Raw genomic sequence first — 22450 nt, 5'->3', positions numbered from 1 at the left:
CCCTGGCTTGGGAGTCAGAGGTCGTGGGTTCTAATCCTGGCTCTGCCAGTTGTCGGCTGTGTGAATTTGGGCAAGTCACTTAACTTCCTTGTGCTTCAGTTACCACATCTGTAAAATGTAGATTAAGATTGTGAGCCCCACCTGGGACAACCTGGTAACGTATCTCCCCCAGTGCTTAGAACAGTGCTTGGCACATAGTAAGTGCTTAACAAATACCATCATCACTGGTTCCTGCCCCAGACTACTCACCAGGTTGTGTGCTACACATTCCCCTGACACTAGTACTGGTGAAATGCAAGCCCACACCAGGACCACATTCCAACAGAAATCCAAAGTGAACATTGCTTAATAGATGCAATGCCTCTTTGCCTTTGCAAAGTCATCTGAACTTATTTGTCCTTCTCTTCCATCTGAAAATCCCATTCATGGAATGCTGCAATTACCCTGCTGGCCACCTTAAGCAAGATCTGTTCCTAGGGAAAGTTGTCTTTGCTTGGGATCGCTACCTCCTATCACTGGAGATAGAGATGCAGCATGGCCTAGTGGATAGAGGACGGGCCTAGGAATCAGAAGGACCTGGGTTCTAATCCCGGCTCCACCTCTTGTCTGCTGTGTGACTTTGCGCAAGTCGCTTCACTTCTCTGTGCCTCAGTTACCTCATCTGCAAAATGGGGATTAAGACTGTGAGTCTATGTGGGACAGGGACGGTGTCCAATTTGATTTGCTTTTTTCCACCCCAGGGCTTGGTTCAGTGCCTGGCACAAAGCAAGCACTTAACAAATAAAATGGGGATTAAGACTGTGAGCCCCATATGGGACAACCTGATCACCGTGTATCCTTCCCAGTGCTTAGAACAGTGCTTTGCACATAGTAAGAGAAGCAGCGTAGCTCAGTGGAAAGAGCCCGGGCTTTGGAGTCAGAGGTCATGGGTTTGAATCCCGGCTCTGCCAATTGTCAGCTGTGTGACTTTGGGCAAGTCACTTAACTTCTCTGTGCCTCAGTTACCTCATCTGTAGAATGGGGATTAAGACTGTGAGCCCCACGTGGGACAACCTCATCACCTTTTATCCCCCCCAGTGCTTAGAACAGTGCTTTGCATATACTAAGTGCTTAATAAATGCCATTTTATTATTATAGTAAGTGATATCATTATAAATTATTATAATTTATATATGTTTATATATTATTATTATTTATAAATAATAAATGTCATCATCATTATTATTAAATAGCATAATTATTATTATTATCTAGCACTTAACAAATAATATTATTCTTATTATTATCTACCCCAATGCTTAGTACAGTGCCTGGCACAAAGTAAGAGCTTAACCAATACCATAAAAAAAAGTGTGCCACTAGAGACTGAAGACAGCTTCACTCAAGGGGAGGACTATAAAGCCCTCTGTCCAACAGATTCAACATTACACATCCTGAATGGAAAAGCAAACTATCAGTGAAATATCCTTCACAGATCATCTGAGGTCTGCCACCACCATCTTCCCCACCGTGGGCCTCCTAGGGTATTAAATGTCCCCATCCACCTTTCTCCTCCCCACATGCCTTCCCTCTACACTTCTCTCCGTGGGAAAAGTAATAACACTTTCCTCTGCTGGCAAGGAGCTTGAGCGCCTCGAGGACAACAAACAAGTCAGATACAGAAAAGTTAGAGAGCCAGGAAGGAGGCATCAAATGATCTGTCTGCAAGTAAGAAGTATTTATTGAGCACTCACCGGCCATACCCAGCAGGAGTCAGACCAATGTTCACAAAAACTCAACTCCACATCCTACTAAAGGGAGTAGATTAATTTACAGCTCAATAAAAGGGGGGTTTACAAAGAGTTCTTTTTACTGGGCTCTTTTAGGCACCGCAGTTTCATCCCTTGCAGACCTGAATTTGGAGCTTCTTGATTGAATGTGTGGATGAACCCAGGTGACCAGAGATTCTCCTGATTGACAGTTGCTCTGCAAATCCATGGGAAGCTCAGCACTATTTCCCCACCCAACTGCCAGACTGCATGGACTCTGGGAAATCCCTGAGAAGGAACCTGCAGGATAGCAGGGACAGGGATGGGAAAGGCCTAAAGGAGATCTGTCAATCAAGCAGACTTTTTAATGTCATGGCTACCAAGCCAAGCCCTAAGGCAGGGTTAACGATAATAGTAATAATTGTGGCATTTGTTAAGCACTTACTATATGCCAGCACTGCACTAAGCCCTGGAGGGGATACAAGCAAATCGAGAGGGACACAGTCCCTGTCCCACGTGGGACTCACAGTCTCGATTCCCATTTTACAGATGAGGTAACTGAGGCACAGAAAAGTGAAGTGATTTGTCCAAGGTAACACAGCAGACAAATGGCAGAGCCGGGATTAGAACTCATGACCTTCTGAGTCTCAGGCTCGGTATCTATCCACTATGCCATGCTGTTTCTCATTAGTGATGGGTTAGTGGCAAGTTCATTCATTCATTCAATCATATTTATTGAGCGCTTACTGTGTGTAGAGCACTGTACTAAGCACTTGGGAAGTACAAGTTGGCAACATATAGAGACGGTCCTTACCCAACAACGGGCTCACAGTCTAGAAGGGGGAGACAGACAACAAAACAAAACAGGTGGGCAGGTGTCAAGTCATCAGAATAAGTAGAAATAAAGCTAGATGCACATCATTAACAAAATAAATAGAATAGTAAATATGTACAAGTAAAATAAATAATCAATCAATCAATCATATTTATTGAGCACTTACTGTGTACAGAGCACTGTACTAAGTGCTTGGGAAGTACAAGTTGGAAATAGAGTAATAAGTCTGTACAAAAATATATACAGGTGCTGTGGGGAGGGGAAGGAGGTAGGGTGGGGGAGATGGGGAGGAGGAGAGGATTCATTCATTCATTCAATCATATTTATTGAGCACTTACTGTGTGCAGAGCACTGTACTAAGTGCTTGGGAAGTACAAGTTGGCAACATATAGAGACGGTCCCTACCCAATAGCGGGCTCACAGTCTAGAGGACAAAGGGGGTTCTGTCTGGGAAGGCCTCCTGGAGGAGGTGAGCTCTCAGTAGGGGAGAGAGTTGCTTCACCACCACCCCTGCTGCCCATATCTGCAGCCAAGAAGTGCCCGCCATGATTGGAAGGTCCTGGCAGATAGACCCAATGTCTCTGGAGCTAGGAGTGGGTCAGGAGTCCCCCTGAAGACACGCTGCAGGTTTGGGTGAACCCGGCCTCCTTTCACAAAACAGTGGCATCACGGAATTGACGTCATGGGCCTCTCTCTATGCCCAGTATTCTCACTTGCCCTCCAGGACCACAGAGACTGGAGAGAGCTGGACATTCTGCTCCCCTCCAGAAGAGTCTGATCCGTTACTTACTCTCCCCATTCATTGCTCCGGTGTTCGATTCTCATTAGAGCATTAGACCCTCGTCAGACCCTTCATTAGAAGCAGCACGGCCCAGTGGGATAAAGCGCAACAGGCTTGAGAGTCAGAAGGGCCTGGGTTCTAATCCCAGCTCCACCACTTGTCCGCTGTGTGACTTTGGGCAAATCACTTCACTTCTCTGGGCCTCAGCTCCCTGATCTGTAAAATGGGTTTGATAATAATAACGATGGCATTTATTAAGCGCTTACTATGTGCAAAGCACTGTTCTAAACGCTGGGGAGGTTACAAGGTGATCAGGTTGTCCCACGGGGGGCTCACAGTCTTAATCCCCATTTTACAGATGAGGTAACTGAGGCCCAGAGAAGTTAAGTGACTTGCCCAAAGTCACACAGCTGACAAGTGGTGGAGCAGGGATTCGGACTGTGAGCCCCATGTGGGTCAGGGATTGAGCTCAACCTTATTAGCTTGTATCTACCCCAGAGCTTAGAACATTGTTTGACACATAGTAAGCGTTTAAAAATGTCATCATTAGAGCTGTGTCATGGGGGTCAAACTCTTCAGTAAACCATCTCTCCAAGGCCCCTTTAAACAGTCTCTGCTCATCATTTCTCAATTCAGGGTCTCTAAACCAGCTGTAAGCCCTCCTCCCTCACTCCAGCTTCCCCCAGTGACGAGGCTCCTCTTACTCTAACTCATCTTCTAGCCCCCCCGTTTGGCTTTTCCTTCAGGGGTAGGTGGGAGGGACCTAAGTTGGAGGGATGATGGTATAGCTTTAAGAGAACATTTGGCGTACACACATGCTCACATCTGGGGAGTGTTAACGGGAGCCTCGGACAGAGCCGGAGTCGCTCATTCTAGGAATGTTAAAGTAAAAGTTTGCTCTGGTGGCTGAGAGCAGCGAAGGAAAGACCGATTGGAAGGAAGTCGGGTAAGATCGGGCTCTCCCCCATTCCCCTGACTCTCAGGTCATCCCCAGGGGAGGTCGCGGGGAAGGAAAAGGGATAGCTTAAGAGACACTGGGGATATCAGCAGCCTCCGGAGCAGTGTCCCTGGTTTTGTCTGCGATGGGGTGGTCATAAGGCTCTTGGACAACCAAAGTCTTAGACCTGTGATGGTGGGGAGACTTTCTTCTGCTCCCAGCCAGAAGTGTACGAAGAGACCAGCTGCTCCGGGACAAAGGATGGGATTGGGGCTGGGATTAGAGAAGTAATGTGGCATGGTGGAAAGATCACGGCTCTGGGAGTTAGAGGACCCGGGTTCTAGTCCTGGCTCTGCCACTTACCTGTCATGTGCGGCCTTGGACAAGTCGTGTAACTGCCCTGTGCCTCAATTTAACTGCTCTGTGCCTGTTCCCTCATCTGCAAAATGGGGATTCAATACCTCTTCTCCCTTCTACTGTGAGCCCTATGTGGGACCTGATTATCTTCTATCTACTCCAGCACTTAGAACAGTGTTTGGTACATAGTAAGCACTTAACAAATACCACAATTATTGTACCACTAGTATCAGCAAGGTTGTTCTCTTGGTCAATTTTTTTGCCTTGGTTTTAAGGCTGGAGAGTGGGGACCCTCTTGCTCCCTCCCTCGCTCTGGTTTGTCTAATTCTGCCATCTTCCATTTCTTTCCTGGATTCCTCACCTTGTCCATCTTCCCTTCCTCCTGTCTCCCTTTCCTTGTATTTCTCCGTTCTCTGCCCTGCCCCTTTGACTCACTCTTTTCCTCTCTTCCTTAACCAGGTCCACTTTCTTTCTGTTTATACTCTTTCTGCTTATACTTCTTCTTTTTCTGCTTATAATAAAAGAAATCCTTCAGGAGTAATGATAGCATAGTAATATCTGCTTCCTCCTCTAGACTCTAAGCTCTTTGTGGACAGAGAACATGTCTACCAACTCTGTTATAGTGCACTCTCCCAAGTGGTTAGGACATTGCTTTGCACGTAATAAGCGCTCAATACATACAATAGATCTTTCCATCTGTGCTAAAAGGAATCCTTCAGGAGTAATGATAGCTCATAGACAAATGGTTCCACTCATCCTGACATCCTGGATGGGTCCTCGGAGGGTTCAAAGGGTCTCCTTGAATGTGCCTCTATTGTACCCTCCCCAGCACTTAGTATAGTGTCTTGCACACTATAGGTGCTCAATAAGTACTATAGACTGATGGATTGGTTGATTTGTTTTCCAGGCACAATTTCAGGCTAGTTCTGATACAGAATCTGGTTAGTTCATCCGCAGGACACAGTGTAAGGTCTTCCAATGGCTTAGGTGGGAGGATCTATTTGTCTCAGGGGTAGTTTTGAGGACTGGGCAGATTCTAGGACGTTTCAGGACTGTGGAGGCCTGACCTTGGGTCACAGTTCTCAGCTACCTGGATCTCTCATCAACAGTTTCTCAGGCCAGAGCCCCCTGCAGAGCACTGGGCTAGGGATCGGCTGGTTTGAGAGGACAGGAATGCCCTGTTGCCCCTTCCAGCCCTCCTGGGCCAGTCTGACTCCATGACGGAGCTTGTGGTGGGAATCATCAGTCTGAGGCTGAGGTTGTTGTATCCCCAAGCCCCAAGCTGGAGCCGGAGCCAGGACAGGCGTCATAGATGGGAAAGGAAAAGTTGCATCTAGGACTGGCTAGACCAGCCCTGGGGACTAGAGTCTGCAGCCCAGCAGTTGGAAACTCTGACCCGAGTCAGAGCCCCTGGATGGAGAGGAGCCAGGGTAGCTAGATTCTCTTCCTTGGCTCTGCCTTGGATTGGCTGGGTGACTAGGGGTGGCCTGATTGTGTCTCTGAGCCTCAGTCTTCCCATCCATATAATGGGGACAGGAATATTCACCCACTACCTCAGCAGGGTGGTATGAGCTTGGATGAGCTAATGTCTGTCCATAAACTGAGAGCCCTTAGAACATCCTGGGAGGGTGACGTGGGTGAGGTCGAGACAGAGTCTCGACATCCAGAAAATTGAACAGTCCCAGAGAGGGCAGGGAGAGAACCAACCACTCAGACGTTCATTAATAAAATCTGTCTTTTTTTTTCCAGGTCTCACGCCACAACCTCTCCCGGGTTTTGGACCGTGGTGATGCCAGCCGGCTGAAAATCTCAGATTGGAAATTCTCCCTCCCTCCACCCCACCTTTTCCCACCTCGATTTTTCCACCTGCACACCCCCCCTACCTCAGCCCCGGCCCTGTTCTGGGATGGGCTGTCAGCCTGCAGCCAGAGATGCCCCCTTTCTGCTGCTCTTCCTCGCCCAAGTGGCAACACCGACGTGGTACGCGGGTGAGTTCCGGGAGTTGCTGATTGGGTGGCATGGGTGGTAGGGAATAATGCAGGGAGGCTGTTCTCTATCTCCCAGGGGGCCGAGGACGAGGCAGCCAGAGACCAGGCTAACTCAGGGATGAGCTTCTGCTGGATAATAAGGGTAGTTACACCTGGCACGGGCTAGCAAAGATTGAAGCAGAACTCTTGTTCTTGGGGAATCTTTCAGCAGGGACAGCCAAGCAAGGCCTAGAAAAAGAGCACAGGCCCAGGAGTCAGGAAACATGAGTTCTAATCCCCGCTCACCACTTCCCTCCTGCATGTCCTTAACTTCTCTGTGCCTCAGTATATTCATCTCTGAAAGAGGAATTCAATTCCTGGTCTCTCTCCCCTTTAGGCTGTGAGCCGTCTGTGGGCCAAGGATTGTGTCCATCCTGATATTACCTTGCATCTACCCCAGTACTTAGTACAGCATTAGGTACATATTGTCTGTTCCGGGTGGTTAAGGTAGTATGAGTAGATGTCTAGCCTTTGCCAGGATGGTCATGGATTTGGAGGATTTTGCTCTGCCATTCGAAGGGCCTGAAAGGTAGGACCCCATTTGTTCCTGGCCATAAGTAGACTAATTCAGCCAGTTCAAGGGCCAGGGCTGTCACCACTCTGGCCAGGCACAATGTAGTCAGAATGGATCAATTTATCCTGAGTCTGCTGTCAGCACCCCTACCTCCATTGCCACCTGGGTGGCACAGCCCATGTGGAACAGCCCACGTGGAACAGGGCACATGGAATAACCCAGGTAGAATAGTCCACATGGAACAAACCACGTGGAACAGCCCACTGGAATAGCCCAGTGGAACAGCCCACGTGGATTAGCTCAGGGGGAACAGTGTTGGTCGAATAGTCTGGACAGAAGTGCCAACAGCCCTTGGTGATTCTGGCTGAAATGGCCCAACAAGAGAGAAGTAGCAGCAGGGCCAGAGACATTTCCATCTCTCTCTGGGTGCTATTCATTCCCCTCAGAGTTTTCCCTTTTTCCTTTTCCCCCGCTCTCCTTTACTCCTTCTCCCCATCCTCTCTCCATTCACCTTTTCCTCTTTTTGCTTATCTCTCTCCCTCCCTTATTTTTCTGTCAGTGTCACTATTGCTGTCTCTTTCTCTGTCCCTCTCCCTCTGTCTTTTACTCTCCTTCTTCTCAGTCTCTCCTTCCTCTCTGCCCCATCCTCCATCACTTTCAGGCCCTATCCTTCTTAGGCAGTGGAATTTTGGTCTCCTTAGATTAGATAAAGCCCTGCCTGGAGGCAGGGGCATGGATGAAATGACCTCCTGAGGTCAGTCCAACCTTAAGGTCAGTCCAGTTCCTTCCTTAATAATTATAGTGGCATTTGTTAATATTAGTAATTAATAATTTTGGTATTTGTTAATCGCTAACTATGTGCCAAGCACTGTTCTAAGCACTACAATGTGCCAAATACTGTACAAATCACTGGGGTAGATAAAAGATAGGTCAGAGTCCCTGTCTCAGATGGGGCTCACAGACTAAGTAGGAGGGAGACTAGGTATTTAATCCCCACTTTACAGATGAGGAAATTAAGGCACTGAAAAGTTGTGATTTGCCAAAAGTCACACTGCAGGGAGGTGACAAAGCCAGGGCTAGAACCTAGACCCCCTGACTCCAAAGCCTGTGATCTTTCCACAAGGCCACACAACTTCTCTCTGCATTTAAAATCCTGAAATCCCCCTTGCCCTTTGGGGAGAGGGCATCTCACTACTTTATTGACAATTCAGCTCAGACCCTGTCCATATCAGAAAGATGGGAGTCAGAAACAATCTTAGGGAACTTTTCCCAGGAGACTCTCATTTTCTCTGGGTCCCTCTCTCTCTCTGAGGGGCTTGCCCAGCGTCAGGCTCTAGGTCCCTCCCACTTTCTTCCTCACTCAAACTGTCTTTTGCTAATGGTTCTGGTTTGGGTTCTTCCTACTCCTTCAGGAATTTAGAGGGGGTCCCCTGGGTCCTGAGCTGCTGCCTCCAGAGACATCTCTGTCACCTTGGGGGAGGGCTGGAGGGCCCCTCCAAACTCACTCCTTGGACGTCCTATACCCTGAAATCTCCCTCTTGTTGACCCAAGGTGGCCACAGGACAGAAGGCTGGAGGAGCAAGTAGGGGGGGAATAAAGAGACTAACAAACAGCAGCAGAGGCTCTAGAGGGGGCCCGGCTGGCATTCCAGGACCTGGGTCCTCCCCGCAGCTGGGAGGGAGGTGGAGAAGGGAAGAGGAAGGAGACAGGTCCAAGCAGCGGGGCTCGGAAAATATCCACAGATGAGTAAATAACAAACTGCTCCCGCTGTGGCCACAGTCAGAGGAGCTAAACTTTTCCACATGCCCCGAGCTCCTGGGGGAAGAGGTGGGGGGTGGAGGGGGGAGAAGTGTCTGGCAGGGGGGAAAGAGTCTGGAACAGCTGCCCTGAGCCTCAAGCCAAGAGGCAAACCTGGTTCCCTCCTGGGCTTCAGTCACCTGGCAGAGGGTGATGGAGGTGAGCCTAGGTCTGGCTTGGAGCAGAGCCCCACCCAAGCAACTCTGGGCCGGGAGTCCAGCGTGCGAGCGGCCCTGCAGAGCCCATTGGCCCGACCGTTCTCCAAGCAGTTTGGGGGCAGGAGGCCAAGGGGCTGGGGAGACCGGAGAGGCTGTAGGAACAAGACTCAAGGTGGACATTCCCTCAGGTTCATAGCAGACAGTCCATCTTCAGCCGCTCTGACCAACTCTAGAGCATGGGCCCGGGAGCTGGAAGGTCATGGGTTCTAATCCCAGCTCCGTCACTTGTCTGCTGTGAGACCTTGAGCAAGTCACTTTACTTCTCTATGCCTCAGTTGCCCCATCTGGAAAACAGGGATTGAGACTGTGAGCTACATGTGGGTACATATTTATTACTCTATTTATTTATTTATTTATTTTACTCATACCTATCTATTTATTTTATTTTGTTAGTATGTTTGGTTTTGTTCTCTGTCTCCCCCTTCTAGACTGTGAGCCCACTGTTGGGTAGGGACCGTCTCTATATGTTGCCAGCTTGTACTTCCCAAGCGCTTAGTACAGTGTTCTGCAGACAGTAAGCGCTCAATAAATACGATTGAATGAATGAATGAATGACAGTAAGCTCTTACAAAATACCACAATTATTAATTATTACTGTACTCTCCCAACTGCTCTGTATACATAAAAGTACTCAATAAATACCATTAATTGATTGATTGATTCATTCATTCAATCATATTTGAGCGCTTACTGTATGCTGAGCACTGTACAAAGCGCTTGGGAAGTACAAGTTGGCAACATATAGAGACGGTCCCTACCCAACAGTGGGCTCACAGTCTTGGCACATTGATTGATTGACTGATTGATTGGTTTGCCCCAGTCTGATGCTGACATAGAGCAGAATGAATCTATGCCTGGGGTTTTGATTTTTAAGCATAATTTAGTGAAAGCTGCATGGCCTAATGGAAAGAGGATAGGAATGGGAATCAGGAAGCCTAGGTTCTCATCCCGGCTCCTCCCCTTGCCTGTTGAATGACCAGAGACAAGTCACTTTCCTTCTCTGTGCCTCAATTACCTCATCTGTAAAATGGGGATAAGATACCTTGTCACCCTCACCCTTAAACTGCAAACCCTATATGAAACTGGAACTGATCAGATTGTATGGTAGCTACCCCAGTGCTTGGCACATAGTAAGCATTTCACAAATGACACACTGCTATATTATTATGATTTTCATTAATAAGCCTCCAGCTTCCCTCCGTCTCGGCTCCCGTGATCGGTCTGGTGGCTCGGCAGTGGCCCCAGAGTTTACAGGGGCCCGGGAAGGGGAAAGCACTAGAACCCTGACTCTGGAGCTGGGGAGGGTGTCAGGGGTCTGCCCGCTGACACGCTCACTAACTTTCACTGTTTCACTTTCCATGAGTGTCCTTACAGGGCCCTGATTGATGTACTGTGACCTAAGCAATGCACATTACTTAGTGTAAGTTACACTGTGAGATCAGCACACTTTAGTGGCACCTGGTCCACACCAGGCACCTAGTGGTCTTGGGAAGACAGATTGCTCCAACAAGAGGAGCAGAAACTCTTTTTCCTGGTCCTTTTCTCTTTTCAGAAGCTACTTTTGGGAAGCAGCGTGGCTTAATGGAAAGAGCCCGGGCTCGGGAGTCAGAGGTCATGGGTTCTAATCCCCCCTCTGCCACTTGTCTGCTGTATGACTTTGGGCAAGCCACTTCACTTCTCTGGGCCTCAGTTACCTCACCTGTCAAATGGGGATTAAGACTGTGAGCCCCGCAAGGGACAACCTGATTACCTTCTTTCTACACCAGTGCTTAGAACAGTGCTTGGCACATAGTAAGCGCTTAACAAATGCCATCATTATTTGTATTATTATTATTAATAAGAGAAGTTAACTGGGAGGGGGAGCGTCAGGTCTCCTTCCCACCCTTTTATCCAGGAATATGTCTACCAACTCTGTCATATTATTCTTTACCAAGTGCTTAGTACAGTGCTCTGATGCAATAAGAGCTCAGTAAATGCACTTGATTAATTGATTGATTGGTTACTCCAGCTCAGCATTCCAGCAGGGAAGAAAGAGAAAGGTGGTGGGGTGGGATGGGGCAAGGGGGTAGGAAAGCCATCCAGCTGGCGTCAGTAGACTGGGCAGAAGCAGTTCCTAGCCAACATGGTTGTGCTCTGGTTCTGCTCCAAAAATCCCTGCACCCGTCGCAGACTATAATTATCTTCTTCGTGGTCTTCCCCCTCCCATTTCCCACATCCCCTGTAATGCTGAACCCAGGCAAAGAGCCTATTCCACTTTGATCCTACACTGAAAAGACAGGGTTACACAAAGTGTGGGTTTATGTTTCTGGCTGAAAATTCTCCCAGGACCTTATTCCCCGGAGAGAACACTCCCACGCAGGGAGTTTAGCCTCTGAGAGGGATGAAGGCCCGAGTTCTAATATTCCAGTTCAAAAGCAGAGGCTGGTTCTTCTCCCTAGAGGTCTCCCACTCTGATCTCCCCCGGCGGATTTAGTTCCGGACTTCCCTTCAGAGGGAAGGTGGTCCTCTAGCTAACACCTCGAGAACTGCTGGGCCCTGGGTCAAGGTGGCCAGTGACCCTGAGGATAATACTGGCCAAAAGGATGTGCTAGGATACAAAAGTGGGAAAGGAAAGTCAGACTGGGAGCTGCAAATACGAGAAAATGGGAAAGAGAAAGGGGTTGGGAGAAAAGAAAGGGAAATTATAAGAAGAGCACAGAAGGATGGGGGAGATGGGGGGGAAGTAGGAGAGAGAGACAAAGAGATATAAAAAGAGACAGAGAGACAGGCAGAGAGATGAGAGAGGCAGAAAGAGGAAAGGCAGAGAGACAGATAGAGATACATGCAGAGAGAGATGGAGAGGAGTGGGGAGAGAGAGAAAAGGGGTGAGAAAGTAGAGCAATGAGCTCTTTCCTCAGGAATGAGAGGAAACCCAGGAGGACATGCTTTCATAACTCCAGTGCTCAGCTTTACTCATTCACTTGTTCTCCAAGTTGGTCTGGTTTGTGGCCAGTGACTAAGAGGGGAATTAGAGCAGCCTCAGAATTTAGCCCTCTCTTGCCCACCCGTAACCCCGGGCCGCAGCGCTCCCCTGGGTGGTGAGGAGACCTCAGTTTGGGTGTGGTCCTGGTCCGTGATTCTTTCCGCCGCTCCACCAGGGAGCCCAGCCTCCAGGAATGCCCCTACCCTCCCACCGGCCGCTGGTCAGTTGCAGGAAGTCCTGGAACAGGGGAGCTGGAAGGAGAGTTTTCTGGAATTTCTCTCCTGAGAGAACTAAGTTGTTTCCCAATTAGGTCACCTACGAGACCAATGCCCTGAGATGATCAAGTTGTCCAGGGAGACCCACTGTTTAGTCTGTCTGAGGGCCTCGGCCCCAACGCCAGTCTCAGCTGGGCCACCTAAGTGTGTCTCCCCTATTACACTGGAAGCTCCTGGAGGGCAGGGAATGTGGACCTTCCTCCTGTAGTTCTGTCAATAATAATAATAATAATTGTGATATTTGTTAAGCGCTTCCTATGTGTTGAGTACTTACTAAGCACTGGGATAGATACAATATAATCAGATCGATCACAGCCTCTAACCCACAGGCGGCTCCCGGTCTAAGAGGACTCTTCCTAGCACTTAGCTCAATGTCTGGCACTCAGTGGCGCTCAATAAATGCCACTGGAAAAAAAAAACCTAAGAGGTGCAAGGGGCCTGCCCAGTCCGGCAGTGTCCACTGCATCCCCGGGCTGGGAAGAGCTTAACCACTTTTCAGGGCCCTTCGGGATAATAATAATAATAATAATAATAATGATGGCATTTGTTAAACACTTACTATGTGCAGAGCACTGTTCAAAGCGCTGGGGAGGATACAACGTGATCAGGTTGTCCCACGTGGGGCTCACAGTCTTAATCCCCATTTTACAGATGAGGGAACTAAGGCCCAGAGAAATTAAGTGACTTGCTCAAAGTCACACAGCTGACGTGGCGGAGCTGGGATTTGAACCCATGACCTCTGACTCCCAAGCCCGCGCTCTTTACACTGAGCCACGCTGCTTCTCATGGGATGGTATGGAGGTGGAGTCAGGCCCACCTGGAGGCAGTGGTCAGCCCCCAGTAGAAACACCCCCCCCCCCCCCCCCCACCCAAGGACTCGGTCAAGAACTCACTCAGCTTCTCTCCTCTCCACCGCAGGCTCAGGCTATCACCCTGATGACAGCTACAACGAAGTGTATGTGGAACAGCCCCCTCAGGCCCCTGCTCTGGATTACAGAGGTAAACTGCTCCTTCCCTTCCCTCAGGAGAATCCCCAGCCCCAACCACTTCCCTGAGGCTCCTTGAGGTCGGAAGCCATAGAGCGGTTCTGCTGTGTGATCCTTAGCAAGTTGCTTGTTGTATCTGAGAGTCTCTTCTTCCTCCTCAGTGATGAGAAGTCCTTCCCCTCTGACCCTACCTATCACAGGCCGGCTCACGATTCACGGATTCGTTCATTCACTCGTATTTATTGTGCCCTTACTAAGCGCAGAGCACTGTACTATGTTCTTGGGAGAGTACAATATATGAACTTGAGGGTTGAGCCCTTTACCAAATGGCTTCTGCTTTCAGCCAGCCAGCTCCAGGGCAGACCCGTGAGGCAGCCCTGGTTTCTGCTCCCTAGGTGGGGAGTGTAGCCTAGTGGAAAGAGCACAGGCTTGGGAGTCAAGAGAACTGGGTTCTCATCCCGGCTCTGGCGCTGGCCTGCTGTGGGAACCTGGGCAAGTCACATACCGTCTTCGCTGCCTCCATTTTCTCATCTTTAAAATGAGGATAGGAAGCCAGTTCTCCCTCCCTCTTAGATCATGTGTTCCATGTGGGACAGAGAATGTGCCTATTCTCATGATCTTGTGTCTACCTCCATGCTTGGAACACAGTAAGAACTTTAGATGACTCTCTGTCTCTATCTTTGCCTCTGAGTTTCCGTTTCCCTCTTTTCCCTCTCTCCCTCTCTGGGTCTCTCTGTCTGTCTCTTCCTTTCTGCCTCTCTGCCTCTGCATATCTCCTCCCCTCTCTTTCTCTGCCTCTGTGATTTCCCTCTTCTCCCTCTCTGAATCTCGGGGTCTCTCTGTCTGTCTCTCCCGTTCTTTCTCTGAGTCTGTCCCTCTCTTTCTGTGTCTCTGCGGTTTCCCTGTTGGCCCCCTCTGGGTCTCTCTGTCTCTTTCCTCTGCCCGACCCTCCTCCGTCTCTCCACAGTTCCCCGGTGGTGCTACACCCTGAATGTCCAGGATGGAGAGGCCACCTGCTACTCCCCCCGGGGAGGGAACTATCACAGCAGCCTGGGGACCCGCTGTGAGCTGTCCTGCGACCGCGGCTACCGGCTGATCGGACGCCGGTCTGTCCAGTGCCTGCCAAGCCGGCGTTGGTCTGGGATGGGCTACTGCAGGCGTGAGTGTCTGTCTGTTTACAGGCATGTGGGCATTGTGCGTGTCTGCTGTGCACAGGCGTATGTGTGTGTGAGGAGAGCTGGTACCCTCGGCCCCCTTGGTGAGCCCCAAAGTCCTATCCTCCCCACCCCGGTCACCTCTCCCACCCATCGCCATACCTCCCGTAGCCTCGTAGGGCAGACCTGTCTTTCTGATGATGGGTTGGAGCCTAGCACAGCCCTGCTGGCTTGAGCAGCGAGGGAGAACGTGGCCAAGGTGGAGGGCCACCAGACACCAAGAGGACTAGCCTTCCTTCTGTAAGAGACCCAGCACTAACTATGACTCTCCGAAGCCCTGCCTCAGCCTACAGCGGCATGGAGCCCCAGCCTCGAGGACTTGCCGTGTGACTCTCAGCCAGCCTCTTGCCCTCTGAGGACCTCAACTTCCTCCCTTTGAGAGGCTCCCCGGCCCCTCACGTCCAGACCGACACCTTGAGATGTGCGTCTAGCTGCTCTCCCTGGCAGAAAATCCCTACGCGACTTCACCCGTGCACAGCTGAACACCATCAGTCATTCATTCAATAGTATTTATTGAGCACTTACTGTGTGCGGAGCACTGTGCTAAGCGCTTGGGAAGTCCAAGTCGACAACATATAGAGATGGTCCCTACCCGACAACGGGCTCATAGTCTAGAAGGGGGAGACAGACAACAAAACATGTGGACAGGTGTCAAGTCATCAGAATAAATAGAAATAAAGCTAGATGCACATCATTAACAAAATAAATAGAATAGTAAACATGTACAAGTAAAATAAATAGAGTAATAAATCTGTACAAATATATATACAGGTGCTGTGGGGAGGGGAAGGAGGTAGGGCGAGGGGGTTGGGGAAGAGGAGAAGAAAAAGGGGGCTCAGTCTGGGAAGGCCTCCTGGAGGAGGTGAGCTCTCAGTAGGGCTCTGAAGGGAGGAAGAGGGCAGGGAAGGGAAGGGCATTCCAGGCCAGGGGGAGGACGTGGCCCGGGCGTCGATGGTGGGACAGGCGAGAACGAGGCACAGTGAGGAGGTTAGAGGCAGCAGAGGAGCGGAGGGTGCGGGCTGGGCTGGAGAAGGAGAGAAGGGAGGTGAGGTCGGAGGGGGCGAGGGGATGGAGAACCTTGAAGCTGAGAGTGAGGAGTTTTTGCCTGATGCATAGGTTGACTGGCAGCCACTGGAGATTTTTGAGGAGGGGAGCAACATGCCCAGAGTGTTTCTGCACAAAGATGAACCAGTTCAGCAACGTGAAGTATAGACTGAAGTGGGGAGAGACAGGAGGATGGGAGATCAGAGAGGAGGCTGACGCAGTAATCCAGTCAGGGTAGGATGAGAGATTGAACCAGCAAGGTAGCGGTTTGGGTGGAGACGAAAGGGCGGATCTTGGCGATGTTGCGCCATCAGCCACACACCTCCCCAGAGGTGTCTGCCCCTCAGGGGCAGGTAAACGTTCACTCTGGGCCCGAAGCTCAACAGGACACCCACACTTTTGTCCCCCACTCTGCTGTGCCTTCGGTCCCCAACTCTGTCTCCCTGACCCCTGCCTCCTCTCCTCCCTCCCCATTCATTCATTCATTCAATCGTATTTATTGAGTGTTTACCATGTGCTCTGCGCTTGGGAAGTATAAGTTGGCAACATATAGAGAAAGTCCCTACCCAACAACGGGCTCACAGCCTTGAGGTACTTAGGGAAAGCCCCGAGGAACCCTAAAGACCAGAGAAGGCGATCTCCCCGTCAGAGCATCGCCCTAACTTCTTCTGTTGTAGAGGTGAGGTGCCACGTGCTGTCCCTGCCCACCAGCGGTTCCTACATGTGCACCAACGGAGTGGCGCTCGACTCCCGTTGCGACTACAGCTGCACCAGTGGTTACCACCTGGAGGGCGACCGCAGTCGCCTGTGCATGGAGGATGGGCGATGGAGCGGAGGGGATCCCGTGTGTGTAGGTGAGCTCCAGCATCCCAGACCCTCCTCACCCAGGCTGAGCCGGACCGCTCCTCCACCGCAACCCGACCTAGCTCTCAGGGACCTCAAGAGAGTATCCGGTCCAGGCCACCTTTTCTGGGATTGTTGGACTGGCAAGGTCCGGGCCCGGCCTCCGCGGTCGACCCGTGCAGGCTTCGACTGTCCTGACGGCTGGACGTTGGGTTCCGGTTTCTGTCAGATCTCGAGCCCCCCAAGATCCGCTGCCCTCAATCCCGTGAGAAGATGGCCGAGCCAGAGAAGCTGACCGCCAGGGTGTACTGGGACCCTCCCATTGCCAAGGACTCGGCCGATGGCACCATCACCAGGTTGGCTCTGGGGGCTCCGCGCAGGGGTGGCCTTGGGGGGCCACGTTGGGGGTGTTGTCCAGGGGCGGCCCGGGGAGTGGGGTCTGGGAGCTTGGCGCTGGGGGGAGGGGCCCGAGGGCCTAGTGGGTTGCAGGGGAGGGCACAGGGAAGACAGTCTAGCTGTCCAGTGCCACGAGGCCCCGGCAGTCCCGGCCCGAAGCAGCGCTACCCAACTTGCCGGTGTCCCCATCCAAGCCCAACTGGCTCTCCCGGCCCCATCCAGACTGACGCTGCGAGGCCCAGAGCCCGGCTCGGATTTGCCAGAAGGGGAGCACGTGATCCGGTACACCGCCTACGACCGGGCCTACAACAGGGCCAGCTGCAAATTCATAGTGAAGGTCCAAGGTCAGAGAGAATGCGCGTATGTGTCCCTGATCCTGCTCTGGCAATCAAAGCCTGCCTGCGTACACACACACTCTCTCTCTCCTTCTCTCCCTCCCTCCCTCTCTCTCTGTCTCTCACACCCATACACGTCTACACACACGTTGCATCCACACAGACCCCAGCATGCACACAAATACACACACATACACACACAGGCCCCAACACTCCCACCTCCACACCCCTCTCCCCGCCCACTACCCCCTCTCTCTTTCTCAAAAGTAACACGCCTGAGGGAGAAGAGTGTCCAATAACAGAGATAGCCCAGAAAGAAGTCCCCGAGGCCCCGTCGGGCCCATGCCCGTCCACTGAGGTCCCTACCGGCCTCCAGCAGATGCTTCCTCGGCCCCCAGGGACCACCCCCTGTAGCTTCCAGAATCCGAGCCAACCTGGTGCCTTTGGGTCTCCTGGCTCGTTCATTCAAATTATTTATTGAGCGCTTACTGTGTGCAGAGCACTGTACTAAGAGCTTGGGAAGTACAAGTCGGCAACATATAGAGACAGTCCCTACCCACCAACAGGCTCATAGTCTAGAAGGGGGAGACAGACAACAAAACAAAACATGTAGACAGGTGTCCCCCGAAAGGGCCCACCTGGCCTTACCCTGTGCCCAGGATCTCAGGGAGCCACACATTCCTAACCTCCCTCTCAGAGAGAGGCCCCCAAGCGCTCAACTGTTCCTCCCACATTCCCAAGCTCCGGGCCCCAGATCCAGACAGGGTGGCCTGAATCCCAAGCAGCCCTCGGCTGACAGATCCCACCGCTGGGCTTCTCCTCCAGCCCCCACGGCTCCCTCCCTGCCAGCCTAGGCCCCTCTGCTTGCTCCACTACCCCCCAACCCTGAGCCCCCCACACCCCTTCCACTGCTGAAGCCCCCTGACTTGAGTTTCCCCTGCCAGTGAGGCGCTGCCCGACCCTTCAGCCACCCCAGCACGGCTACCTCACCTGCACCTCCGAGGGGAACAACTACGGTGCCATCTGCGAGTACCACTGTGACGGGGGCTATGAGCGCAGGGGCACATCCTCCCGGGTCTGCCAGTCCAGCCGCCAGTGGTCAGAGAGCCAGCCCACCTGCGTAGGTGAGTCAGGGCACGGGTGACCGGGAGACTCCAGGAGACAGGGAGTCAGAGGACCTGGGTTCTAATCCGGGGTCCACCACTTATCTGCTATGTGACCTTGGGCAAATCACTTAACATCTCTGTGCCTTATTCATTCATTCATTCAATCGTATTTATTGAGTGCTTACTGTGTGCAGAGCACTGTATTAAGCACTTGGAAAGTACAATTCGGCAACGGATAGAGACAGTCGCTACCCATCAGCAGGCTCACAGTCTAGAAGGTGTCTTAGTCTCCTCAGCTGTACAATGGGGATTTAATACCTGTCATCCCCGCTACTTAGATCGTGAACCCCATGAGGGGCAGTGACTTTGTCCTATCTGATAATCTTGGATCTACCCCAGTGCTTAGGAGAGTGCTTGTTACTAAGGAAGCACTTATCTGCTATCACAGGGGTGATCTGGGAGGGAAGGAGGGTGCCGCCCTTGGATCTGCCATCTTGGCCGACCGGCCCCATTCTCCTGCTCCCACCTCAGCCATGCAGATTAACGTGAACGTCAACTCGGCCACGGCCCTCCTGGACCAATTCTACGAGAAGCGGCGTCTCCTCCTCGTCTCTGCTCCCGACCCCTCCGACCGCTACTACAAGATGCAGATCTCAATGCTCCAGGTCAGCCAGGCCTCAGGGCCCGGCGCCTCCGCACCTGCTCCGGGCACCACCGGGCCCATTCCCGGGAGGACTGACTGTTTCCCTCTCTCGCCCTCCAGCAAGCCACGTGCGGGCTGGACCTGCGTCACGTAACCATCATCGAGCTGGTGGGGCAGCCGCCCCAGGAGGTGGGGCGTATCCGGGAGCAACAGCTGTCAGCCGGCATCATCGAGGAGCTCAGGTCCGGGCTGGGGGCCATGGGGCCTGTCGGAAAACTGGGAGACAGGAAGCATGGGAGTTGGGGGGCCTTCTGGGAGCCGAAGCTGCTGCCTCATGGCAGGGATCAGGGCGGGAGGGAAAGGAGGTGGCAAGGAGAGAGCTGAATCAATCAATCAATCCTAGTTATAGAGCACCTGCTGTATGCAGAGCATTGGGGCAGTGCAACAGAAGTAAAATACGATCCCTGCCCTCAAAGAGCTTACAAAGTAGCGAAGGAGAGACCCAGAATAAATGACCACTAAGAGAAAAAGAGAATGAAGAGAGGGCCAAGGAGAGAGAACTCAAGCTCAGAGAGCAGAGTGGCTAAATCAGCGCAGCTGGAAGTGCACAGGTGACTGTGAGTGTAGAGCTGCTGAGGAGAGAAGAAACTGAGTTAGGGTGGGAGTGGGGCAGGGCTTCGTGGAGGAGGTAGGGTGGATGGCAGATGAGCCAAGGGTTTTGAGGTGGGGAGAGCTGTAGGGGCCAGGGAAAGCAGAGAGTGGAGCCGGGATTCGGAGTCTGGGAAGTTTGGGCGGAATGAAGAGTAGACGAAGAAAAAAAGAGTTCTCTACAGGCTCAGAAACAGCACGGATGCTCCGAGAGAGCAGAGGAGGGGAGAGGGGGTGGTGAGATGCCGGCCAGTTAAGTAGTCAGTCAGTCAATCGATCAAGCAATTGCATTTATTATTAATAATAATAATAATGGCATTTGTTAAGTGCTTCCTTAGCACCGGGGGGATACAAGGTAATCAGGTGGTCCACACGGGGCTCACAGTCTTAATCCCCGTTTTACAGATGAGGTAAGTGAGGCACAGAGAAGTTGTGACTTGCCCAAAGTCACACAGCTGACAAGTGGCTGCGCTGGGATTAGAACCCATGACCTCTGACTCCCAAACCTGTGCTCTTTCCACTGAGCCACACTCCTTCTCTTCTTTAAAGTGCTTCTTCATTGAGTGCTTTGTGCATGCAGAGCACTGTACCAAGCACTTGGGTTAGTACAGTACAACAGAGTTGGTAGGCATGCCCTCTGACCACAAGGAGTTTACAGTCTAGAGGGGGAGACAGACTGTGTGCAGAGTACTATGTATTTGTTACTCTTATTTGTACATATTTATTCTATCTTATTTTGTTAATATGTTTTGTTTTGTTGTCTGTCTCCCCCTTCTAGACTGTGAGCCCGCTGTTGGGTAGGGACCGTCTCTATACGTTGCCAACTTGGACTTCCCAAGTGCTTAGTACAGTGCTCTGCACACAGTAAGCGCTCAATAAATATGATTGAATGAATAAATAAATCTATTATGCATATGTACATATGTGTTGAGGGGCTGAGGGCGGGTAGATAAAGGGTACCAACTCAAGTTCAAGGGCAACCCTGAAGGGAGAGGAGTAAAGGAGTTGAGTGCTTAGTCGGGGACAGCCTCTTGGAGAACTCATCTCGGGGAGGAAACATTTCTACCAGTTCGGTTATAGTGTACTCTCCCGACCGCTCAGTACACTACTTTGCAATCAATCAATCAATCAATCGTATTTATTGAGCACTTACTGTGTGCAGAGCACTGTACTAAGCGCTTGGGAAGTACAAGTTGGCAACATATACAGTCCCTACCCAACAGAGGGCTCACAGTGGGCATACACTAAGCACTCAATCAATGATATTTATTGAGAGTTTACTATGTGCAGAGCATATACTAAGCTTGTGGGATACTAATACAATTGACTGATTTGAAGGAGTAGTGGTCTGTCACGTACGACTGAGTTCTGAAGCAGGAAAGGAAGACAAGCCCAGCAGGGACACCGGGGAGGGGATGGGGGCAACGGCGACAGGGTCTCCCCTCACCCCGGTCTCCCCTCCCCAGGCAGTTCCAGCGCGTCACCCGCTCCTACTTCAACATGGTGCTGATCGACAAGCTGGGCCTGGACCGCGAACGCTACATGGAGCCTGTCACGGCCGAGGAGATCTTCTCCTTCATCGACGATTACCTTCTGAGCAACCAGGAGCTGGCCCAGCGCAGAGCGCAGAGGGACTTCTGTGAATGAGTGGGGCAGGGAGCAGAGCTGGCGGCGAGGGGGACCTTGGCTTCCAATGCTGAACCCCGGGGCCTCCGGGACTCCCCGAGTTGCCTTCACTTGGACTTCGGGTGCAGGAAGAAGTGGCCCACGGCCACAGGGAAGGGTTTGTTCTCCGGCAAGGACAGCAATCGATGGGCTGGGGCTGGGGGCCGCGGGGAGGGGTGGGCTTGTGGGGTAAACAACCCTGGCTCAGGGCAGCGGCAAAGGACTCCGGAACATTGCCTGAGTTGGGAGGGGGGGGTCAGGGGTTCCCCTTCCTCTCCTTTCTTCCTTCCCATCCCATATCCCCAAGCCAGACTCCTTCCGAGCTCAGAGAAGTAGATTCCCTACAATTGGGGAAGCAGCGTGGCTCAGTGGAAAGAGCCCGGGCTTTGGAGTCAGAGGTCATCGGTTCAAATCCCGGCTCCGCCACTTGTCAGCTGTGTGACTTTGGGCAAGTCACTTCACTTCTCTGGGCCTCAGTTCCCTCATCTGGAAAATGGGGATGAAGACTGTGAGCCCCCCGTGGGACAACCTGATCACCTTGTAAACTCCCCGGCGCTTAGAACAGTGCTTTGCACATAGTAAGCGCTTACTAAATGCCATTATTATTATTATTATTATTCCCTGGACTCGTTCACAAACAAGGCCACGTTAGCTCCCTCAGCTCTGAACCTACAGCACCAGTGACAGCAGAAGCAGCGTCAATGGCCACGGCCCTTCAAAAGAGTCCAGAGAGGAGTCACTCTCTGACCGGTCCTTGGGGCTTATATGCTGATGTCTGCGGCTAGGAAGGGGAGGAAGGGCAGAATTCCCCCTCCCTGGCCCCCTCTCCTTCCTCTCCAGGCCCCCCCCCCATCAACCAGCAAGGAAGGAAGGGCTTCCGGAGGCATGGGGGCGGGGGGGTCACTCTCCTCTCTCCCAGAGGCCAGAGACCAAGACAAGGACAGGATGCTGGGGGGCTGCTTATCTATTAACAGGGCAGGCTAGGAGAGAGGCTAAAGGAAAGATATGGAAGAGTAAATTTAGTCCTCGAGTCAGCTTGCAGCTGCTGCTAGACCATAAACTCCTTATGGGCAGGGATCGCGTCTACCAACTCCATTGTACTGTGCTTTCCCAAGCGCC

General features: G+C 51.7%; 1 protein-coding gene across 1 annotated transcript; it reads left to right on the top strand.

The window, feature by feature from the left end:
• Positions 1–4233: 4233 nt before the first annotated feature.
• SRPX2 (sushi repeat containing protein X-linked 2) lies at positions 4234–21443 on the top strand. Its single transcript, XM_038748235.1, has 11 exons — positions 4234–4310; positions 6408–6646; positions 13370–13450; positions 14405–14596; positions 16373–16549; positions 16768–16894; positions 17157–17278; positions 18214–18393; positions 18907–19040; positions 19139–19260; positions 21133–21443. Exons 2-11 carry the CDS (start codon positions 6565–6567, stop codon positions 21311–21313), a joined length of 1398 nt encoding a protein of 465 aa, XP_038604163.1. The 5' UTR covers positions 4234–4310; positions 6408–6564; the 3' UTR covers positions 21314–21443.
• The last annotated feature ends 1007 nt before the right edge of the window (positions 21444–22450 follow it).

The sequence above is a fragment of the Tachyglossus aculeatus genome, chromosome 6 (genome assembly GCF_015852505.1).
Source record: "Tachyglossus aculeatus isolate mTacAcu1 chromosome 6, mTacAcu1.pri, whole genome shotgun sequence".
NCBI lineage: Eukaryota > Metazoa > Chordata > Mammalia > Monotremata > Tachyglossidae > Tachyglossus > Tachyglossus aculeatus.
Note: the sequence above shows the minus strand (reverse complement) of the source record. Positions and strands in the feature narration are given on the sequence as shown.

Excerpts from the sequence above, each read along its gene's own strand:
- SRPX2 (XM_038748235.1), top strand. The coding sequence starts at position 6,565 with ATGGGCTGTCAGCCTGCAGCCAGAGATGCCCCCTTTCTGCTGCTCTTC. Across the intron at positions 16,550-16,767 it reads AGGGGATCCCGTGTGTGTAG|ATCTCGAGCCCCCCAAGATC; the intron begins GTGAGCTCCAGC and ends GGTTTCTGTCAG. Across the intron at positions 17,279-18,213 it reads ATTCATAGTGAAGGTCCAAG|TGAGGCGCTGCCCGACCCTT; the intron begins GTCAGAGAGAAT and ends TTCCCCTGCCAG.